This window comes from Ziziphus jujuba, chromosome 10, assembly GCF_031755915.1.
Source record: "Ziziphus jujuba cultivar Dongzao chromosome 10, ASM3175591v1".
Classification (NCBI taxonomy): domain Eukaryota; kingdom Viridiplantae; phylum Streptophyta; class Magnoliopsida; order Rosales; family Rhamnaceae; genus Ziziphus; species Ziziphus jujuba.
In genome coordinates, this window is record NC_083388.1 from 7,139,325 (window position 1) to 7,160,115 (window position 20,791).

The window sequence follows — 20,791 nt, forward strand, 5'->3', positions numbered from 1 at the left end:
GTGTTTGATTTGACACCTTTTTTTGTTTTTTTCTCTTTGTCTATTCCTTACACACTCATTTGCCATTTTCAAAAGTTAAAAAAGTATAAATCACAACATGTTATGCATATCAGTATATGGTGCAAATTCAACTTTAGATCATTTCCAAATCTTTAAGATACTACTCAATATAATATTCTTTGTATTATATGCAATATATATGTATGTATACGTTTCATTTCTTTCAAATCATTTTGTCATGTAGCTTTCTTTCTTTTCTTTTTTATTTTATTTTTGATAAATTTTGTCATGTAGCTTTCATTCATCCATCCATCCATCCATCATGTTATATGTGAACAGTCAATTTATAATACCATATTATTCAAATTTGTAATAATACCAACTACTTTTAGAAATCAAAATATAGTTTTAAAAGAATATTATTCTCCAAAACACAAAAAGGTTTTATGTAACACCATGTATAGAAACTATAATAAATATATATATCAAGAAGGTCTCAGCAATATATAAATCAACAAAGTTTCAGCCAAAAATAAATAAATGAATAAATAAGGTCTGTCAACAACGTGGTCCATACCATGTCCTCTTGTATCAATTCATGCTAAACGATTACCTTGGGAGTAAGGACCCGCTTCCTTTCAACCTATTCTCAAATAAAAGCTGCAAATATATTTGGCAAATGCTGGTTCACAGATTGGAGGATCAAGGGAAGGTTTTTAATTAGAAAAAAAATAATAAATAAATTACAATAAAATACACTTTGTATTTTTCAATTATATGTGAATGTTCTAATAAAAATACCATGTGCCTAAAACATATACATAATCTTTATATGAGGGAAAAAAAAAAAAAAAAAAAGACCTCAGGAGTGATCTTTGTTTTCTTTCGTTATTCTTTTTCAAACTAATCGTGATTTAATGCTCAAGTCAGATAATTAATTCTCAACATTCAATCCAGCTTATCAAATTTATAACAACAAAGGTCATTATTTTTTTGCTGACCTACAGTTTAAGGTTATTTATTATTAACAAACAATCAAAATTCCATCAAAGGAAAAAACATACAATCAAAATTCCATCAAAGGAAAAAAAAAAAAACATGAAATGATGTGGTGGTGCTCCAGCTTATCTTCGGTTGAAAGCTTGAAACCTAAATAAAAGAGGAGGGTGTATTATTAATATTACCAAAAAAGGAGGTGTATTATTAAATAAGGGGGAGTAAGAGTTGTCATTATCGTGTGAAAATTCTCAAACAAAACCATTGGTTTCTTTAAAAAAATAAATAAAAAAAAGTCTCGAATGTCTTACATAATTTCAGTTTATTTCCTGACATATGCCCCCAACTGATGAAACAAAACATGGCTTTATAATTTAACCCCAAAAAAATGATTTTATAAAAGCTATATATTATGTGAACATTATCTTCATCTGTCTATTTTTTTATTCTTCTCTATCTTATAATGTAATGGTTGATGGGTATAGATCTTAAAAGAGAGCCAAGGTCTAAGCATAATCTTGCATCACTTTCATCTTCCCCAATAGCTAAATAGAGAAATATGCATTTCCCAAAAATAAAAAAAATATATATATATTTGGACTCTAATTGAAAGCCAACTTGTAGAGGTTATACGTTGCCAAGTGTTTGTCATCCAAAGCACCCGCACAAGACAAACCTTCCAATCACAATATATGCATAGTGTGATTTATTTTCTAAAACATTTTTTTTCACATATAAATATCCGCGCGTGGTTTTTACGTCTATATGTGTATGGTGCTAACAATAATGGAGGAGAGTATCTGAAGGAGGAAAGAGAAAGATTTACATGGGTCATAAACCTCACTTTCTGTATAAAGTGGCTTTTTGCTTAATTTGGAATATTTGTTTTTCTTCCATTTCTTTGCATGTGTGCTCCTGCTGTTAAAACTATTCACTCTTCCCCTACTCTTAGTTATCTTCTCTTTTGAGCCCAAACCAGAAAACAAGCTATTTAGGTAATGTTTTTGCCAATTTTGGTAGCTTTTTTTTTTTTTATAATTTATATTATTTTTAATAGAGGTTATGAATGTTTTGCCTACTCTTTTTGTTTTTTGTTTTTTTGGTTAATAAATGCTTTGTCTACTCATGTTATTTTTATGTGGAGGAGAAAAATTATATTGGAATTTGAAGTAAGAATATTATTGTACTTGGGAGAAGTTGGGTTAGTCAATTTCAGGAAATTGGGTTGGGTAAAATATTGGAAAATATATTGCAGATTACTCTTTTTGACCAAAGGTTGTCTTGGCAAACAAGTGATTAAAATTTGTTGGGGCTTGTGGTAACTTGTTGATGTTGACTTGTACGCGTATATGTAGAGAGAGAAGTCAAGAGTAAATGGGCCTAAATTATTAACCACAAGGATCATGATTGGTGTTGATAATTTGTTAAATTAATACAAGAAGGTTTGCAAATCCCACTAGGATTCTGCCATATGGAATCATGAATACCATACTCCTACCTATTCCCTTCTGTCATTGTTTGTTAGATTTGTAAATAAACTAACCAGATCCAGATGTCACAAGCAGTTCGATTATACACATATTACAGTGATCTTGTCATTTTGCTCTTTTTAATCTTTTTTTTGGTATTTTTTTATGTGAAAAATTTAAACATAACATACTCTTCTTCTATAAAAACTTTGGCTTAAAAAAAATAAAATTAACAACTAAAAAAGTAATTTTAAGTCTATTCATTGTTAATATGCCTCAAAGCGCGTGATAATGCAAAGTCAAAACCTATGTTGATTACCAACTTAACAAAGATTCATTTTATACTTGGAAAAGAAAAATGGTCACAAAACTTTTTTTAATTCTTATTGAATTCTAAAACTTGAACAATAAATTTGTTTCCATTAACTGAAACCATGATTTAATTTAGTTAATTGCCTGAAAAAAGCATTATGATGACCTTAATTGTTCCATTTTATACAATTTAAATTTAATAATCTCCTCGAAATGAGAGCAAAAGAGGGAATGGCCCTTAATTATAACATGTCTGGTTTGGACCAATTTTAGGCATTCACAATCAATCCAAAACAGTCAAAAGGTTGAGTGGGGGAATGTTCCTTTACCAAACACTAGATCGTTAGTGTCATCTTAGACATGCGAACCAAAAATAGGCCGGCTAGTGGGTGCGTTAGCAATATCAAGAAAAAAAAGAAAAAGTGATAGACTCAAAAATATGGTGCATTATTCAGTAACCATTAAAGGGAAAAGCATATTGTTCTTGTTCATGTCATTAAGAAGATTTTGAATCTGACAAGAAGATAGGCTTTAGATCACGATGTGACACCATTTAAGGGGACTTGAATGGCAGGGAGAGTAAAAAGTTCTGATAGAAATAATGGCAAAAAATCAAAATGGTGTTGTGAAGGAGGGGGACCAATGCCAACACCTACTTGCAGAGAAAGAGAGAGAGAAAGGAGAAACAGATGGAGAGAGGAGTCTGCTAAATGATGTTGATGGGTTTCCAAAAATTTTGTAAGATTCTTGATGAACATATTCAATCTTCCACTCACTCTGTGGCTGAAAACTACTTAGCACCACAACCATTTCCATGCCCTTGCCTTAATCTTTGGTTGTTTTTTTTTTTTTAAATTATATTTCTGCTAATTCTTCAGTTTGGTGTTCTTTTCATATTTGGTAATGTAGTTTGTCCCAAATGCCTACAATTATCAATTTAGGTGTTCTCTTTCAGACAGTATTTGGTAAAGGGTAAATTTGTCCATGAAAATCAATCCCGTCCTCCTTTTTTCTCATTTCATTATCAATAAAGTGGTATGTGACATTGGGTTTGGCTTTCGTGTTTGTGTTCCTACACTTTGTACACTCTACTCTCATTTTCTTTGTAACTAATATGGAAATGTGTGTTCCTACACTCTATACACTCTACTCTCGTTTTCTTTGTTGCTAATAATGGGTTTGGACCTCGGGCTTTGCCACCAACGTGAACTATCCTTATTTTATGTGTATGTTAAATTAATTTAGTCTGTCTTTGTACAGATAATTCAATGGCAAAAATTATTCTCCACCCTAGTATCAAATAATAATAATAATCATAATAATGTTTATTCCTCATTGTTAGAATTATAAAGTTGAATCATATTAGTAGTTTGAGTTTATTAATAACAAATCACTATGTATATTGTCTTTTCACAGGTGGTAAAGCTACCATTTCAAGCCTAATTGAAATTTAATCCAATTAATTCATTAATCTATTTTCTACCCAAACCTCCTTATGTACCCCCGTGAGGAAAACATACATGCTTTGTTTCAACACTTCAGCACGTGAATTTTACGAATTTGTCTCAACCAAAAGCAAACAAACAGAAAACTGACATGTATCATCTGCTAACCAAATTTTGGTAAAAGAAAAGGAAAATTTCGGGAAACTCAAAAAGTATTTGTTACGTACCATATAATTATACCAACATTATCATACAATTATGCTTTTTATATGTGTAACCCATACAAGGAATGAGTGCTTGACCCCCCAAAAAAAAAAAAAAAGATATACAGTGAATGGAGATCCAATAAATGAGTGCATGTAACATTAAAGAGTAACATTATTCAGTTAAGAACGTTGATAGTGCTGAACATTATTTACATCACTATGCTACTTATCCAGTTAAGGATATTGATTAAATTTTACATGTCATGGCACATAATTATCTCCATTGATTGTGAGCCTTTGACATTTTTTTTTTTTTTCTTCTTACAAGCAATGTCTTTTCCTAAACTTCATCTGGAAATTATCCATTCCATTCTATTGGTTCTAATTAAACTTTGAACATTTTTTCTTTCTTTATAAATCATGAATCAATATCTTATTTCCTTAAAAAAGAAAAATAGGGGAAATCAATATTTAATTGAAGTATAATTTTAGAACACATAGGCAACGTTAAGTGTAAATATATAACTAGTATAATAGATAACATTTAGTTTATTAAAATATATACTAAATATACATATATCAATATTTTATTGATTTATATTTAATTATATTTATCATTTTAAAATTTCATTTATTTATAAATTAAATTAATATCTTAAATAATCAAACAGTGATACATATATCCATGGTAAATATCTTGCCAGACTAAAAATCATCTCTCGCATTATTTGTAAATATCTTCCGAGACTAAAATTCATCTCTAACATTATTTGCATAAAAGTAAATAATTGGACTCTTAATCATAAAAGTATTCAATATCAAAAGCGAAGTTCTTACTTTGTATTATTCATTAATCTAACTGTTGTTGAATTTTGAATGTTATGGTAGGAAGATAGCGATAGAGCGATGGATCATGAAATACACGATGGTTGTGGGTGAACTAAAAGTAATAGTCCCTCTTTTCACAATCCTGTGGATGTGGTGGGTGGATGTGATTTGAGAGAGTAAAAATGCCCAAGAAAGAGGATTTGTTCAAGGATTTTGCAGATAAAAATGGTGAATCAAACACCACCAAAGACGTCTCCGGCTTTTACTTTGATCTTTGGATTAGACTTGCAACTTCTGTATATGTGGTTCTCTTTTTCCTTCCTTTTTCAATTCCAAATGTACCATCATCTCCATTTATGTTTGTCCTTTTTTTTTTTTTTTTTTTTTTCCTCCTTTCTTTAACCAGAGTTTATGGTGTAGAATGTGGATGCTAAAATTACATAAAATTCTTTGGCAACCCATGGCTTAACACAACTACAAATTAAAATTGCAAGAAATTACTTGGAATTATTAATTACGGAAAGAAGGAATAAAAATTTAGCACCGTACATTTCTGGCACATGATTCAAATTGTGGCATTTGGGCACATTGGAATTTCGGTTTTTTATTTGGAAAAAGAAAAGAAAAAAGAAAAAAGAAAAGGACGATAAAGCTAAGCTTCTGTTTAGCTTTTCTTTTGTCAGAAAAATATATATTATTATAATCAAAACAATTTTCCTTAGATTTAGGATTTACATGAGCCAAGCTTACAGAGAAGTTTAGTTCTGAATGCACTCTGAGATTGATACTTTTAAAAGTATCTAAAGTAAAGAAAATTTACTCAACTTTTTGATGAATGAATTTACTTACAACCTCTGAGAGGAAAAGACACTTAAAAGTGCAATACGAAAGGTTCTTTTAAATGGTACACAGGAACAGGCTTCTACTAGTTTGGTGCATGTGACGCATAATTATTTTACAATAAGCTATCGAGTGGATGGAGAGTGAAGAATAATGGTTTTAGCAACTATTGATGAGGTGCTGTTCAATCAAAAAAAAAAAAAAAAAAAAACAACTATTGATGAGGTGCTGGACCTTTTTTATTTTTTGATTATTATTTTAATTATATATATAAATATATTCTTTTCAATTTATGCTTCTTACAGATGGTAGGAAAACCAAGGTGAAGGGGGCATTGGTTGCTAATTGGTATAATAATAATAATGTATGCTCTCTTTGAAAAAGGGTATAATGCCATTTTAATTTGTAGCTTCATCAATCTTACATATTTGAAAAACTATGGCCTTGCAGGCGAATATTCAGCCTTATATAACTCTGTACCACTGTGACCTTCTTTTTGCATTTTCATGAAGCAATTGGAGGTTGGCTAGATAAGAAAGTTGTGTTAGTATTAATTCATTACCACAAAAAAGAGATAGGGAAAGAGATGGGGAAAAGAGAAAAAAGAACTAGAACGGGTAATTAGAAGAGAAGGCAGAGAGAAAGGCACTACTGCTCCGGCGGGTGCTCTAGATTGGTATACTTTCAGGACTAGCAAGTAAAGTAGGCCATGTTAAGGCTCATTTATATAGTATATGAAGGCAATTCAAGCTCACAACCGGAAAATAAAACCAGCAGGCAATTCCTAGATAACCCCTGATAATTAAAGAAATTTCAGCTAAGATTATATAAGCCTTATATGGAAATGTACAGGTCTTTAATTTGACAAGACTAACGTTGTTTCAAGCTCAGAGAAGAAGAACAAGTATGTGGTTTAACATATTAACCTTGACAGACATAATTCAATTTTATATCAATCAAGCTAACACAACCTCATATTTTAACACTTTGTGCAACCAATTAACAAAAACAATGATCAACTCTATCAACCATTTGTGCATTTTACTGATAATATGGATCCACTTAAAACCAAACCATATTATGATTTCTCGAGAAGGGTGCCATAGATATTTGTTCAGGGTACTATAGATTTTTTCTTGTAGTTTTAATGATCTGCCTGAAATTCTGCTTTCGTTGGTAAAAAAGAAGTGCTATCGAACACCACCTTCATGCTAATTAATTTTCCAAACATTTGTATCATCCCTTTTGAAATATGGAAAGAAGAAATACTCTTTCGTTTATCTGTCTTTTCAGCTTCCTATTGCATTAGTTATCATACTCTTTTCTTTATTTTTCTTTATTTTTTGGGTAATAGGCATTAGTTATCATACTCATAAATTGTTTCAAAATCCCATGTTATGGTATTGGGATATTTTCTCCTGGAAGGAATGAAAAGTTCATCAACCGAGCCGTATTTAGCTGCACACCGCCAAATTAATATAACATATTCAACTGTAAAAACACCAAATGTTAGACCAACGACATCCTCTTCTTCCAAAACCAAAATGGAATGTGATGGTTGCTTTACAACATCGGAGACAACATTAATGAAAATCATCGAATTGAGTGAGAAACAGTACTTACACCCTCAACTTGTTGAGCTTGTTCTTTTTTGCTTATCTTGTACTATATGCATGTATATGCTTGTGTTAAATACAAAATTTATATATATATATATATATATATATATATATATGTGTGTGTGTGTGTGTGTGGTTTATTAGAGTGATATTGCATATTGAAGTCAGCACAATATTTTGGAGTTAAGAACAAGGCAAGAAGAGCATCAGAATACAAGAATTAACCATCATCAGGGAACAGCTGCAAGGCTTCTCTCCTGATTCCTCCTGTCAATGAAGAAGGCAGATAAGGGATAAGGGGAAAAAGTCCCTGTGATACAGTTATTAGCAGCCCATTGACAAATAGAATGAGCTTAACCTATTAATCTGCCTGGCAATCCATTCAAAAGGAAATAAAATTAACGGAAGGACACAAGTACAAAATGAGATCCACCAAATGATCTGCAGACCAATGGATAGGAAGCCTTCCCGAGCTCTTCAGGCTTTGAGTAACAGCTTGTTGTCACATTCATAGTATAGTCACAATTAATTTATTCTCTTTCACTGTCTTCATCTTAATTTAGCTCTAATGGTCATGAGGTGATGATAAAATATGTTAATTTTTTAGAGCCTTTTATTTTATTTTATTTAGTCAGAAATCCCTTTTGAATATTAAGTGGTTAAACATATACTGTTATATTTAGTTAAATATGAGACGATAAAAATATATAAATGGTGTATATATATATATCATTTTATTTATTTAAAAATATCGAATAAAATTCGGTTAAAAAATATGTAAAAAGAGAATTTTATAAATTCAAAATATACATATATAATGCAGTACAAATTATTTTTTTTAATACCATTTCAACTGGCTCACACAATAGGCGAGCATTTTCCCCATTAAAATAAACTAAAATCAGACTAGTCATCTCATAAAGGTGGAGTGGTCCATTCCATCTACTTTACCTGTGTCTTACTTATTACAGTATAATATTTGCACTCAAAATGAACCCATAATTCTTGATTGTTCAAATGATGGACATTCACCGGAAGCCATATATTGGTATATCTCCCCTCCAATACTTTTTTTTTGAAAGACTATATAATTGTTCAATTTCCCTATTTATGCAAATATATTAGTTCGGTTTTAGATGCTTTCTCTCTCTCTCTCTCTCTCTCTCTTTACAAAACATGCATGCTTTCATTGAGGGGTATAATGGGGAGGTTTGCGTGGAAAAATAAATTTAATGAATTGGGTTGGGTAATTTTCAATTGGACTTGATTTAAATTAGTGTAAGAGGAACAAAAAGGGGAAACTCATAAAGCTCAAAACCAAGAAACAAAATAAATAAATGGGTTAGACAAAAGAAAGGCTCAGGATCCAACTAGGAACATAACGGGTCAGTGTGGCCCACAATCCATCCTCCCAGGACCATGGTTGTTTCACCACCCGATAACCCGAACCTCCCCTCTCGCTCGCTTCCTCTCTCTCTCTCTCTCTCTCTCTCTCTCGTACTCCCACCACCACTTAACCTCTGTGGTCTCCATCTCCCTCGCCGTTCTTCTCCGTCGACAAACACAAGCTTGCCGTCCGGCGAACGGACTTCACAGGTAAGTACAGCAGTTCATCGGCCTTCCTTCTTTGATATATGATTTATGATTTTATGTATGAAATTTATTTCTGATTGAAAAAAGATAGAAGCTTGATTTGTTTCCTTAGAACTTCGAAACCCAATGGTTCACAGAGCTTGTTTTTGTCTTCTTATTGCATTAATTTAGAAGCTTGAATACTTTTTGATTTGGAGGCTCCTCTGATTTTTTCAATGGAATATGGTATCTTAATCTTTAAGGGGTCGGATGTTCTTTAATATGTAATATATATTTTGGTGGTATGCTGAATTTTTTTTTTGGGTCATATTTTGCATTCATTTTTAGCAGAAATGAGAACTGTTGGATTTGCTTTTCGGACCTTGAGTGACGGTTTATCACACCGATTTCAGCAACCCCATGTAGTCAGAACCCTCTCCACCAATGCAACCTCAGGTAGTTTTTCAAGAGGTAATTTCTTCTTTGGTATTCTATTCTTTTTTTATTTTTTATTTTTATTTACTACATTATCTTATTGAGCAATTTTATGAAAATTCACTTAATTATGTAAAAGTCTAGGATGCATCAATCTTGATTGCACTTTTCTAGAGTTACTTTTGCATGAAATCTTCCTCCCCTCTTTGTGGAACAAGTGGTATTATTTTATACCCTTCTAAGATTTGTTATCTAATTTTCTGTGCCTTTTTCCTTTCGAAAAGGCAGTGGATGGAATGATAAGGAAACTAGTAATTCAACTGAATCTGCTGATGAGTTTGAGCGTCGAATTTTTGGTGGAAATTCCGGAGGAAATACAAAGACAAATAGTTTTTTTGAAAAGCATGATAGGCTCGGGAAGACTCATGACAGATTTGGTTCAAAATCTAGTGAAGGAAGTGGTTCCAGTATATTGGATGGATTAGGTGAAAGTTTTAACACATTATCCGATGGGATGGATGGGAAGCTAAAGAAAGCAGCCACATACTTTGAATTTGATCCTGATGAAATAGCAAAAGAAGATTATGCTTTCAGACCAGATATGACTTTTAGGCCAAGAATGACTTACACCGTTAAGGTATATGATTAATAACTAAAGGCTTATTTATGCGTCATTATTCATACTCAATATGCTATTGAACTTCTGTGATGATCTTGTGCTGCTGATTTATTCAATGATCACGAGTTCAACCAATTAGAAATTACAAATTTTGACAATGCCACTTGTTTTAGTTTTACTACTGACATGTTGCTATGCCACTTGATATGATGAAATATAGTCGTAGAATGACTTGCATATATATTGTATCATCTGCTGCTTCTTTGTGGATTATTGTGACACCTTTTTGTATGATTATATATTTCTTGAACTGTATGTAGAAAATAGGGTTTTTAACTCCTCTATTTCTCATGCTGCTACTTTAATTGAGGAAGACATTATGTCAACCATAGGTAGACATAGTCCTTGACCATCCAGTTCCAATTTTGTTAATAGTGTGGCACCATATTGTTTATTCGTTGTTTATCTCATTTTTTAATTTATTTTTTATTTTTTTGTTTGTGTGTGTGTGTGTGTGTGTGTGTTCCTCCTTTCACACGCTCAAAATCTCATGAAATTCTGCACTCGAACGTTAAAACAAATATATTTGACTGTGTTTGTGCTTTTCTCCTTTCCCCTCAGTATGTTGTCTCATTCTCATGAATCACTGTATGGCTTTTTGTAGGATCTTGATCTAACTAAGCCAGGAGTTCGTAAACCTGTCAAGAGATATGAGTTTGAAGTAACTACAGAGGAAGTTTTGAAAAAAGCTGATTTCAGGGTAAGTATGTATATATATATATATGTGTGTGTGTGTGTGTGTGTGTGTGTATTTACCTTGTATGTTGTTTTTCTCATATTTACTGAGTTCAGAAAATTACTTTATCAAAGAAGGAAAATTTCTCTGAATGTTATATTGGAAGTTGGATTGACCATTGGTTCTTAAAATATTTGATCAAATCTTCATTCTTAATTTGTTGTCTCATCTAGGTTGCAATGTTAAATTCTAGTCACAAGTTGGAAACATTATTAATGTGAGTTGCACTATCTTGGTTAGGCCTATAGGATAAATTACAATTTTGAACAATCATTGGTATAAGTGCCAGCTGGATGTTGTATTGAGCTGTGAATTTTTGGTAAGCAGACTTGATGACATTTGGTTTTTGAAAGTGATGAAAAATGTAACTTTTTATTTTTGTCTTTTATGTTAGCAATTGTACTCAATTTGGATTACAATTTCTCAGGACAAAAGTTCCATTTTATTAAGAGTATGAAGAGGGAAAAAAGGCTAGTGGTTTATTTCAATGACATTGCTTTTCACTCCGCTGTCACACGTAGTTCATATGTATATCTTGGCACTTTTATTTGGCCTTGGTTGCATTTGGGTCTTGTTGAAGAGTGTTTACATTGATAAGTACTCAACCAAAAACTATCATAATGTTAAACCATCTACTTTCTGGAATTTGGCTTTTGACCTCTACATTATTTTGTGCAGAATGTGAGATTCCTTGCAAACTTCTTAACGGATGCTGGAATTATAATAAAAAGGAGCCAGGTAATTCTATTAATGAATGGAACTTTAGACTTACATTGAAATGATGATTTTACTGATTTTGGTCCTTGCTCATTATCATGTAGACTCGCATTAGTGCCAAGGCCCAGAGGAAGGTTGCTAGGGAGATCAAAACAGCCAGAGCTTTTGGTTTAATGCCTTTCACAACAATGGGGACAAAATCATTTGTTTATGGAAAAACAATGGAGGATCTGGACGAGGATTATGAATATGAAACTTATAATGGCCAGTTGACTGCTGATCCAGAAGGAAACGATCAGTAGGATCCTGAAAGCTGTTGTAAAATCTCTTTTCCACAGCCTCGAGAGAGAGAGAGAGAGAGAGAGAGATTAAGTAGAAATAAGAAGGGAAGTGACTAGCTTTATGATTAGGAATGCTGAATCCCACAAGTCTTCAAATTCCCATGTTATAATTTGTTTATGGGTTAGTGTAGCAATTGGATGAGAAAATTGTTCAGTGTAGCAATTGGATGAGAAAATTGTTCAAATTATCTCAAAGTCCATTTAGTTTTGTGATGCAATACCGTCATGAAATTTTTGGTATCTAGCTTTTAATTAAATTGATTCAAAGCCAATAAAAAAACTAGTAGTACGAAATGTTCATTTTGATGGTATACAGGTCTACTTGGTTGCTTATTGGGCTTTGACTTGGTAATTGCATTTGCATGCAGTGGATGGATCTTTTTTGCACTTGTGTTTCATCATTTTCGTAAATGAATTAATGTTTGTTGGTTTCAACAGAGATACCTAGATTTTTAGCTAAATTATACGGATTTGTCTTATTAATCATAATGTCCATCCAAAAGGACCATTCAACTCGTTGTTGTTATTATTATTATTATTATTGTTTTTACTTTAAAAAAAAAATCGTCATTTTTTAAAACGAAAATAATAATAATAATAATAAGAATAAGAATAATTTTGTATGTGAACCCTTTAAATTTGTGAAAATTACATGGACCTTCTTTCTATTATAAATTGAATTAAAATTTAAATTATTTGTATGCAAGTTAGTGCTGCTCAACTTGCATTTCTCGGAGGTTTTGAATTATTTTATTTTTATGATAAATTAGTAAAAATAAATTTGCTGGTGAATGGTGGATTAATTGGTTAGACAATTAAATGTATAAAATTTGGAACCTTCTAATATTTTAAAATGACAAACATAATGAATGTCAACCAACACATGGAACAGCTTGGGAGGTCCTGTTGACAAAGTGTTCCATTTGAAGCTCATATTCCCCATGCTTCCTTTTTCTCCTTTTAATTCAAATAAACCAATTCAAAAACAACCAGTCTTTATTCAAATAAATGTAATGGTGTTTTAATTCAAATAAACCAATTCAAAAACCCCTTTCTTTTTTTCTTTTTGTTTTCATCTTTTTTCTCTCTTTCTTCACCTCATAGAAACTATTGTGTTTTTGTGTATATGGATTTTAACTAGTTGAAACCGACTTTCAATAACATCAGATTCGGTCCAACTATCTATTTTTGTTTCAAAATTGTCCTATCATATATACAAAATATTTGAAATTATATTATCATCTTAACCATCTATATAATAACATAAGAATAATTAGCCTTTACCAAAAAAAAAAAAGAAAAAGAAAAAGAAAAAAAGAATAATTAGCAAGTAACCGCCCCTCTAATTCTTAGGCTTAGCAAAGAAATAATAATAAAAAGAAAAAATGGAGAAACCGTCCAATCAAATCACGGTGCATATAATGAAACAGCTAATCCTCGTTTTTTACTTTCATTAAATTATCATTTTCTGGTTCTCGTGACTCGTGAATCAACAGTACCACAAAGTTTCAATATGATATAAAAAAACAAAAAACGAACAGCCTGATGACCAGAAACCAAATAATTTCTTTATACAGAACAATGTTGGCTTTTTCTTTCTTTAATTATTTTTGGTAATAGGATCTCTATAGGACCAGTGAAGTAGTGGGTAGTAACTTTTATTATTTTGGCATTGTTCACTGACAAAAAAAACTGCCAAAATGAACTTGAATTTCAATGCCCTGAGAAGAACAAAAGGTTAAAAAAAGAACCCTCGAATAAAAGGAACAAGTTGTTCTGCAAAAACTTCCTTAAAACAATATTCTTAAATCTCCAGCTATTAATCCCATTAACAACATCATTTTCCAATCTCACGGGTCCACACGCTCCAACTCTTCATGACATGTTACTTCTTCTTATTTTACTCACTCACTTTCCCTTCAATCTAATTCTTTTCATCTTCCTGCCTCTTTAAGCTTTTTTTTTTTTTTTTTTTTACTTTGCAGAATCCCTCTCTGTCTCTCTCTAAATGAAGAAGAAGAAAACAGAAACCTGCATTGCCTCACAAACCCAATCTTCTTAAATGACACTTCCATTTACAACTACTTCATCATTCATCATCACCATCTTCATATCTTTGTTTCTTGTCCATTCAGTGGTCAACGGGCTCGGTTTAGCCTCCACAGTTGCTCTCACATATGAAAGAGCCACTTTGTGCGGCATTGTGGCCGGCCAACCCACTCAAAGAATCCAATGCTACCAAAACAACAGAACCATTTCAGTCTTGCCCAATGTTTCTTTCCAAGCCATCTCTGGTGGCCGGAGGTTCTTCTGTGGCCTTAGGTCTGGTGGGTTTATCCTCCATTGCTGGGATACCTCCTTCTCTAACTCAAGCTTTCAACCTAAACGTATTTATCATAGTCGCACTGTTGGGTTGACTGATCTAACGGTTGGGGATGTTCAAGTTTGTGCTAGGGAGATTAACACAGGCATAGTTAGATGCTGGAGAGGACGACGGGCAAGAGGGTCTCTATTTCCTTCACCTGGGGAGGCATTGATGTTCAGGACTATCACTTCTGGGAGTGGATTTACATGTGGGATTTTGAGTGAGGATCATAGAGTTGTGTGTTGGGGACAGAGCCTTTTTGGAGCAGAGATTCAAAATGGGTTTGCGAATTTGGCAATGATAAGTTTAGTTGCTGGAGAATCCCATGCTTGTGGGTTAACCAAGAATGGGACTTTGGTTTGCAGAGGAAACAATGTTTCTGGGCAGTTAAATGTACCTTCAAATTCAGCTTTTGAATATTCAAGCCTTGCATTGGGAGCCAATTTTACTTGTGCTCTCAAGGAAACAAATCGACTGGTTGTTTGTTGGGGAGAAAGAAACATACTCGAACTTCATAGGGAAGTAATTGGAAATCTCTCATTCGAGTTGATAGTAGCTGGTTTGGATTTTGTATGTGGGTTGATGACGAGTAATTTATCCATAATTTGTTGGGGACCCGGGTGGTCCAATTCCGAAAATGATCTTCCCCTTGGAATGATTCTACCAGGTCCATGTGTTCAATCATCATGTAGCACCTGTGGTACTTACCCAGATTCACAGATTCTCTGCCGTTCCTCAAAAAACATCTGCAAATCATGCCAGATTGAGCTTCCAATTGCTGTGCCATGGCAAACTCCAATCCCATCACCACAGCCAAAAGCCATGAACAAGCTTTGCTTGGTGTTTCTGATTGTTGGATCTGTTGGAGCTTTTGCAGGCTTATGCAGCATTGTTTTTTGGCTATGGGAAAGAGGAATACTCTTTTCCTGTAGTTTTTTTACTTTGCAACATGACAGAGATTCAGCTGTTAGGACTGACAATGCTTCCACAGCCCGACCTCCTAGTAAGGGCCAGGTGAGTAGGTCATTGTCATCATCAAAGCATGCAGAAAAGACAGAAACATTTTCTCTATCAGAACTCGCTGCTTCCACCAACAACTTCTCACCCCAAAACAAGATTGGCTCTGGGAGTTTTGGCGTTGTCTACAAAGGCAAGCTCTTGGATGGCAGAGAAGTGGCAATCAAGAGAGGAGAAGCCAGCACCAAGATGTCTAAATTCCATGAGAAAGAGACCGCTTTCGATTCAGAACTATCATCGTTATCTCGGCTCAACCACAAAAACCTGGTGGCCCTTCTTGGTTTCTGCCACGAAAACGATGAGAGGCTCTTGGTCTACGAATTCATGAGCAATGGTTCCCTCCATGATCACCTACACAGCAAGAACAACACAGAGAAAAGCAGCAGCATTTTGAATTCATGGCAAATGAGGATCAAAATCGCCTTGGACGCTGCGAGAGGAATCGAATATCTTCACAATTATGCAGTCCCACCCATAATTCACAGAGACATCAAATCCTCAAACATACTCTTGGATTCAAAATGGACCGCCAGGGTCTCTGATTTTGGTTTATCGCTACTGGGTCCTGAACCCCACGAAGAATCCGTTTCAACCAAAGCGGTTGGCACAGTTGGGTATATAGATCCAGAGTACTACGCATTGAACGAATTGACGACGAAAAGCGATGTGTACGGTCTGGGTGTGGTGATGTTGGAGCTTTTAACAGGAAAGAGAGCGGTGTTCAAGATCGAAGAAGAAGAAGATGAAGGAGATGGGATTGGTCCGATGAGTGTTGTGGAATACGCGCTGCCAAAGTTACGGGCCGGCGAGTTGCAGAGCGTTTTGGACAAAAGGGTTGGGCCACCAGGAGGGAAGGAGGTCGAAGCAGTTGAGCTGATGGCCTATACAGCCATGGATTGTTTGAAGTTGGAAGGGAAAGAAAGACCTGGTATGTCCGACATTGTTGCCAATTTGGAGAAGGCATTTTCTCTGTGTGAGGAGGAGGATATTAGCCCTCAAGGAGAAGCAGTTAGCTTCTCTGCCACCACATTTTCCTCTCCTACAGATTAGAGAAAGAGGTTTTCACCTTTTTATTTTCCTTTTCTTTTCGGATCAGAAATTGTAAGAAAGATGGCTTCTTTCAATGTATATTTTTATTCTATCCAATCAATACAATTGATTGTTTTTCTTCTTCTTCTTCTTTTTCTTTTTTTTTTTTTTTTTTTTTTTTTTTTCATATAGGTTAATCTTAAGGAAAATACAATGCTAATAAAATTTATATATCATTTAATAATTTAAAAATAAATTATTTTTTTCTAAATAAGAATTTAGATTAAAAAAATTACCATATGAATAATAATTTTCATTCATGATTATTATTATTAGTCACATATAATAAAGTTGAATAATATTAAAGATATTAAATAAATATATTAAAACAGATAATCAAAAGATATATTTCATTCTATTGGTTTATATTTTATTATATTTATTTTTTAAAAATTTATTTATCAATAATTAAATTATAATAATATATTAATTGTTAAAATATTAATATATAATTTTTTATATTCATCTTAATATTTATATGATAACACTAACATATCACTTAACAAAATTTTAAACTATATTGTTGAATTTTTTTAACTTTTGTAGTTGTTATAAGAATAATGAAAAAGTTTGTCACGAGTGATCTTGTTTGAGATACTAAAGAGTATATGTATATCTTACTTTTTCATCCTAAATCTCTTTGAGTGGCTTAACATTTGCATTTCTTTTGTTTTATTATTATTAGCTATTTAAATAGAAGCATTACATTTTTAGTAGATCAAGAAAAGTGGAAAAAAACATTGTTGTCGGTCCAAGCAAAATCATCATTGAAATGTTGTGAGATCTTTTTTAGTCAGATGTGTCCAATGTTGGTATTTTGCCTGAATAACCCTAACAATGGACCCCTCAATCCGACTGTTCTTCCAATCCGCTGCTATATTTGGTGATTTTTATAATTTTTTTTTTCTACTTTTGGTCTTTAGATTTTAAAATAATACATAAAAAGACTGAAAAACACTTTTATAATTTGGGTTGTTGCAGATAACCATTTCTAATCAGTTTTCATTTTCAAAAACTACTTTCTCTTACTTTTCCCACTCAATCCCATCTTTTTTCCTTTCTCCATTCCCAACTTTTCTCACTTCCCACCCAGTTCTCTCACTTCATTATCCTTTCAATGTCTCTCTCATCTACCTCATCCTTTTGTCTTATTATTATTTTTTTAATTTTTTATTAAAAAAATAATGAAGAATTTACTCAAAATCAAATACCATAATCAACAGGATCTTTCTATCTAATTTTTTTTTTTTTTTTAAAAACTAATAAAAAATTTTTGATAAAGAAGAAACTTCGTCTTTCAAATTTGGCCAATAGATTGCACCTTATGATACTTCAAAAGCAAGAACAAATTAGACCTAATAATGGAGCTATGTGTGGAAAATTTTAAATATTATATCATAAAAGAAAATTATGATTTGCCACAATTATGAATGATTACTAATAAAATCTACATATCAAATGACAAATTAAATATTTATTATTAAAAACAACTTTAAAAGACTATTTAAATATGTTATGTTATTTATTTTAAAATTTTATTTCAATTCATTAAAATAAAAAATAGAGTTTGGCTTTCCAAATTTAAAAAGTTAAATGCATTTTTTATTTTAATATTATATTAATTTAATTTAATACATTACATGTTTCAATGTCACTATAAAATATTTAATAGATAATTTATATAAAAAAGAAAGACAGATTATAAGTAAAACAATAAATGAGTGTGATGGGAGAATATTTTAAAAATAAATTATTTATCTTAAAATATGCTCTTTATTATAAAGAATATGTTATTTATATGAAATAGTCCATTTGAAAATGCTTTAAACAGTTCACTTTTAAATTTTTAAAATAAAAAATAATAAAATTATATGTTTCAGTTAAAATTAAATATATAAAATGATCATCATTACCAACGATGATAAATAATAAGATTCATCATAAAATTTTTATTAAATAGATTTAAAAGTTTTTAAATATGAAAATGATAAAATCTTTTAAAAACATAATAAGTATTTAAATAATCTTATACATTTTTTGGTTAAATTACCAATCAATTCCGAACACTAATGATCTTTTAATTGAGAGTTCAATAGTACTTAAATTATAAATAGGCTAAACTTTATTGCAAAATGCAAATTGAAAATTTTAATTAGTATAATAATAAGTTCCCTCTCAATTTTATATATTGTCAATTTATAAAAAATAAATAAAGTTTTTGGCATGAAAATAAAGTTTATGAAGAATTTACAGATATATTATAATAATTTTTTTATGAAAATTATAAAATATATTAAAAATTTTAATGGATACTATATCCGTTTCAATTTGGAAGTTGAATTTTCTTTCTTTATGTTGGAAAAATAGAAATTTCATAGAAAATTTGTGAAAAGTTTTGATTTTTTAAAATATAACATAAAATCTTTTATAATTTGATTAAAAAATACATTATTTCCATAAAAAAAAATTTGATAGAAATTTTGGAAAATTTATAATTTTTTTTTATAAAATCATTAAAAAATTTCTAATTATTGTTGATGGTTAGTAAAACTTTTTTTCAAATTAACATTATTGATGTATATATTTTTTAACTTTTAATTGCCTTAAAATAATCAAGCAAAGAAAAATAAAAATTCATATTGAACAAACAATGTATAAAATTACACTAAACAAGTCTACATATCACATTCTTTGAGAAAATTAGTATTACCAGTTGGAAGTCTACCTACCCGCTATTATATTTGCTTTATAATAATAAATTTAATATTTGAATAAATATTACAAAGTAAACAAAAATTGAAAAATATGTATGAAATATATTTTTTACAAATTTAGCTATTAGAGATTCATATTGTTGGTTACATGCAACATTCTTAAAAAAATTCTTACATTTCATATCTTAAAATGAGAATGTGGAAAAGACAAATAATTTCTAATCATTTAAGAATTCTTTATGGTATTGAAATAATATTTATAAAATATAATGTGATTATAATAATTGTTGTATATATTTTAATTAATAAATCACTTTATCAAATGTGTATTTTTTCGCATTTAATAATAGTATATTTATGATAATTAATGGTTACTATTAATTAATTGATTAAGAAAAATATAATATTTGTTCAATATTTTTATAATTTTTATAATCAATTTGATAATTATTTAATTAATAATCTAATCCTAAAGTTTCGATAAAAAATTTTCTTTTTTAAAATAAATTTTCATCGATTTTTATAATTTTATAAGTTTTATCAATATTCTATATTTTTATTAATACTTTCATATTTTGAAAACCCTTGATATTTTTATTAATATCTAAATTTTGAACCTTAATTAAGGGTATAATATGTACAATCCCCTTATTAAATAGTTGCAAAATATACCCTTTAAAATATATAAATAACAAATAACCACGAGATCTTATGCATTGAACTTTCAATTGTCAATTTTTGAAATAAAAAAATGATTAAAAAATCCAATAAATTTGAGTAAAAATGTTTTTTTAGTACGAGTCTTAATAAATCATAGAAATTAAAAACTTAATATAACATAACAAAATTAAAAAGCCTTTACAAATTTTTTTTTTCTTTTGTGAATAATAACATAGGCATTTCTCAATTAATACATAATTATAGTATATAAATATAGACTAGTATCAAATTTTTACAATAAAAAAATTACCTTAATCCCTTTTTTTTTTCCCCTATACAATAAATCAAATTGCCTAAATCAAAAGAATAATTAGCATATTAGATAACATAAAGATATATACTTAGCTTTTCTAGCTATACCCCTGCCAATTGTGGTCATATAGACATTAAAAAAAAAAAAAAATTAAGGAGGAGGTTGAGTTTGGTTTAGTTATTAAATAAAAGATAATTGATAGGAGGTTGAGTTTGGTTTAGTTATTAAATAAAAGATAATTGATTTTAGATGCATATTATGAGAAAAAGCTTAATAAAATTAGAGATTGTCAAATAAAAAATTATTGGGAAAATTACAGAAGGCCACCCTAAACTTCTACTAAAGTTTCAATTTGCTCCCAATTTTTTCTTTTTTGTTGCAAGTCATAGTGTCAATTTACTCTCTCTCTCTCTCTCTCTCTCTCTCTCTCTCTCTGTC

General features: G+C 30.8%; 2 protein-coding genes across 5 annotated transcripts; both read left to right on the top strand.

Moving 5' to 3' along the window:
• The first annotated feature begins 9,152 nt into the window (after nucleotides 1-9,152).
• On the top strand, nucleotides 9,153-12,506 carry LOC125421185 (uncharacterized). Of its 4 annotated transcripts, none has more exons than XM_048469249.2 (6): nucleotides 9,153-9,311; nucleotides 9,639-9,758; nucleotides 10,007-10,359; nucleotides 11,006-11,101; nucleotides 11,816-11,875; nucleotides 11,959-12,506. In XM_048469249.2, exons 2-6 carry the CDS (start codon nucleotides 9,641-9,643, stop codon nucleotides 12,154-12,156), a joined length of 825 nt encoding a protein of 274 aa, XP_048325206.1. In that variant the 5' UTR covers nucleotides 9,153-9,311; nucleotides 9,639-9,640; the 3' UTR covers nucleotides 12,157-12,506. The 4 variants fall into 4 exon arrangements, with proteins under 4 accessions (XP_048325206.1, XP_048325209.1, XP_048325210.1 ...); XM_048469252.2 differs by having other exon boundaries at nucleotides 9,639-9,743; XM_048469253.2 differs by having other exon boundaries at nucleotides 9,159-9,311; nucleotides 9,636-9,743.
• A 1,235-nt stretch (nucleotides 12,507-13,741) lies between these two features.
• On the top strand, nucleotides 13,742-16,721 carry LOC107410790 (putative serine/threonine-protein kinase-like protein CCR3). Its single transcript, XM_016018261.4, has one exon. It carries the CDS (start codon nucleotides 14,258-14,260, stop codon nucleotides 16,625-16,627), a length of 2,370 nt encoding a protein of 789 aa, XP_015873747.2. The 5' UTR covers nucleotides 13,742-14,257; the 3' UTR covers nucleotides 16,628-16,721.
• Nucleotides 16,722-20,791: the final 4,070 nt, after the last annotated feature.

Excerpts from the sequence above, each read along its gene's own strand:
- LOC107410790 (XM_016018261.4), top strand. The coding sequence starts at position 14,258 with ATGACACTTCCATTTACAACTACTTCATCATTCATCATCACCATCTTC.
- LOC125421185 (XM_048469249.2), top strand. The coding sequence starts at position 9,641 with ATGAGAACTGTTGGATTTGCTTTTCGGACCTTGAGTGACGGTTTATCA. Across the intron at positions 9,759-10,006 it reads CTCAGGTAGTTTTTCAAGAG|GCAGTGGATGGAATGATAAG; the intron begins GTAATTTCTTCT and ends CCTTTCGAAAAG. Across the intron at positions 11,876-11,958 it reads TTATAATAAAAAGGAGCCAG|ACTCGCATTAGTGCCAAGGC; the intron begins GTAATTCTATTA and ends ATTATCATGTAG.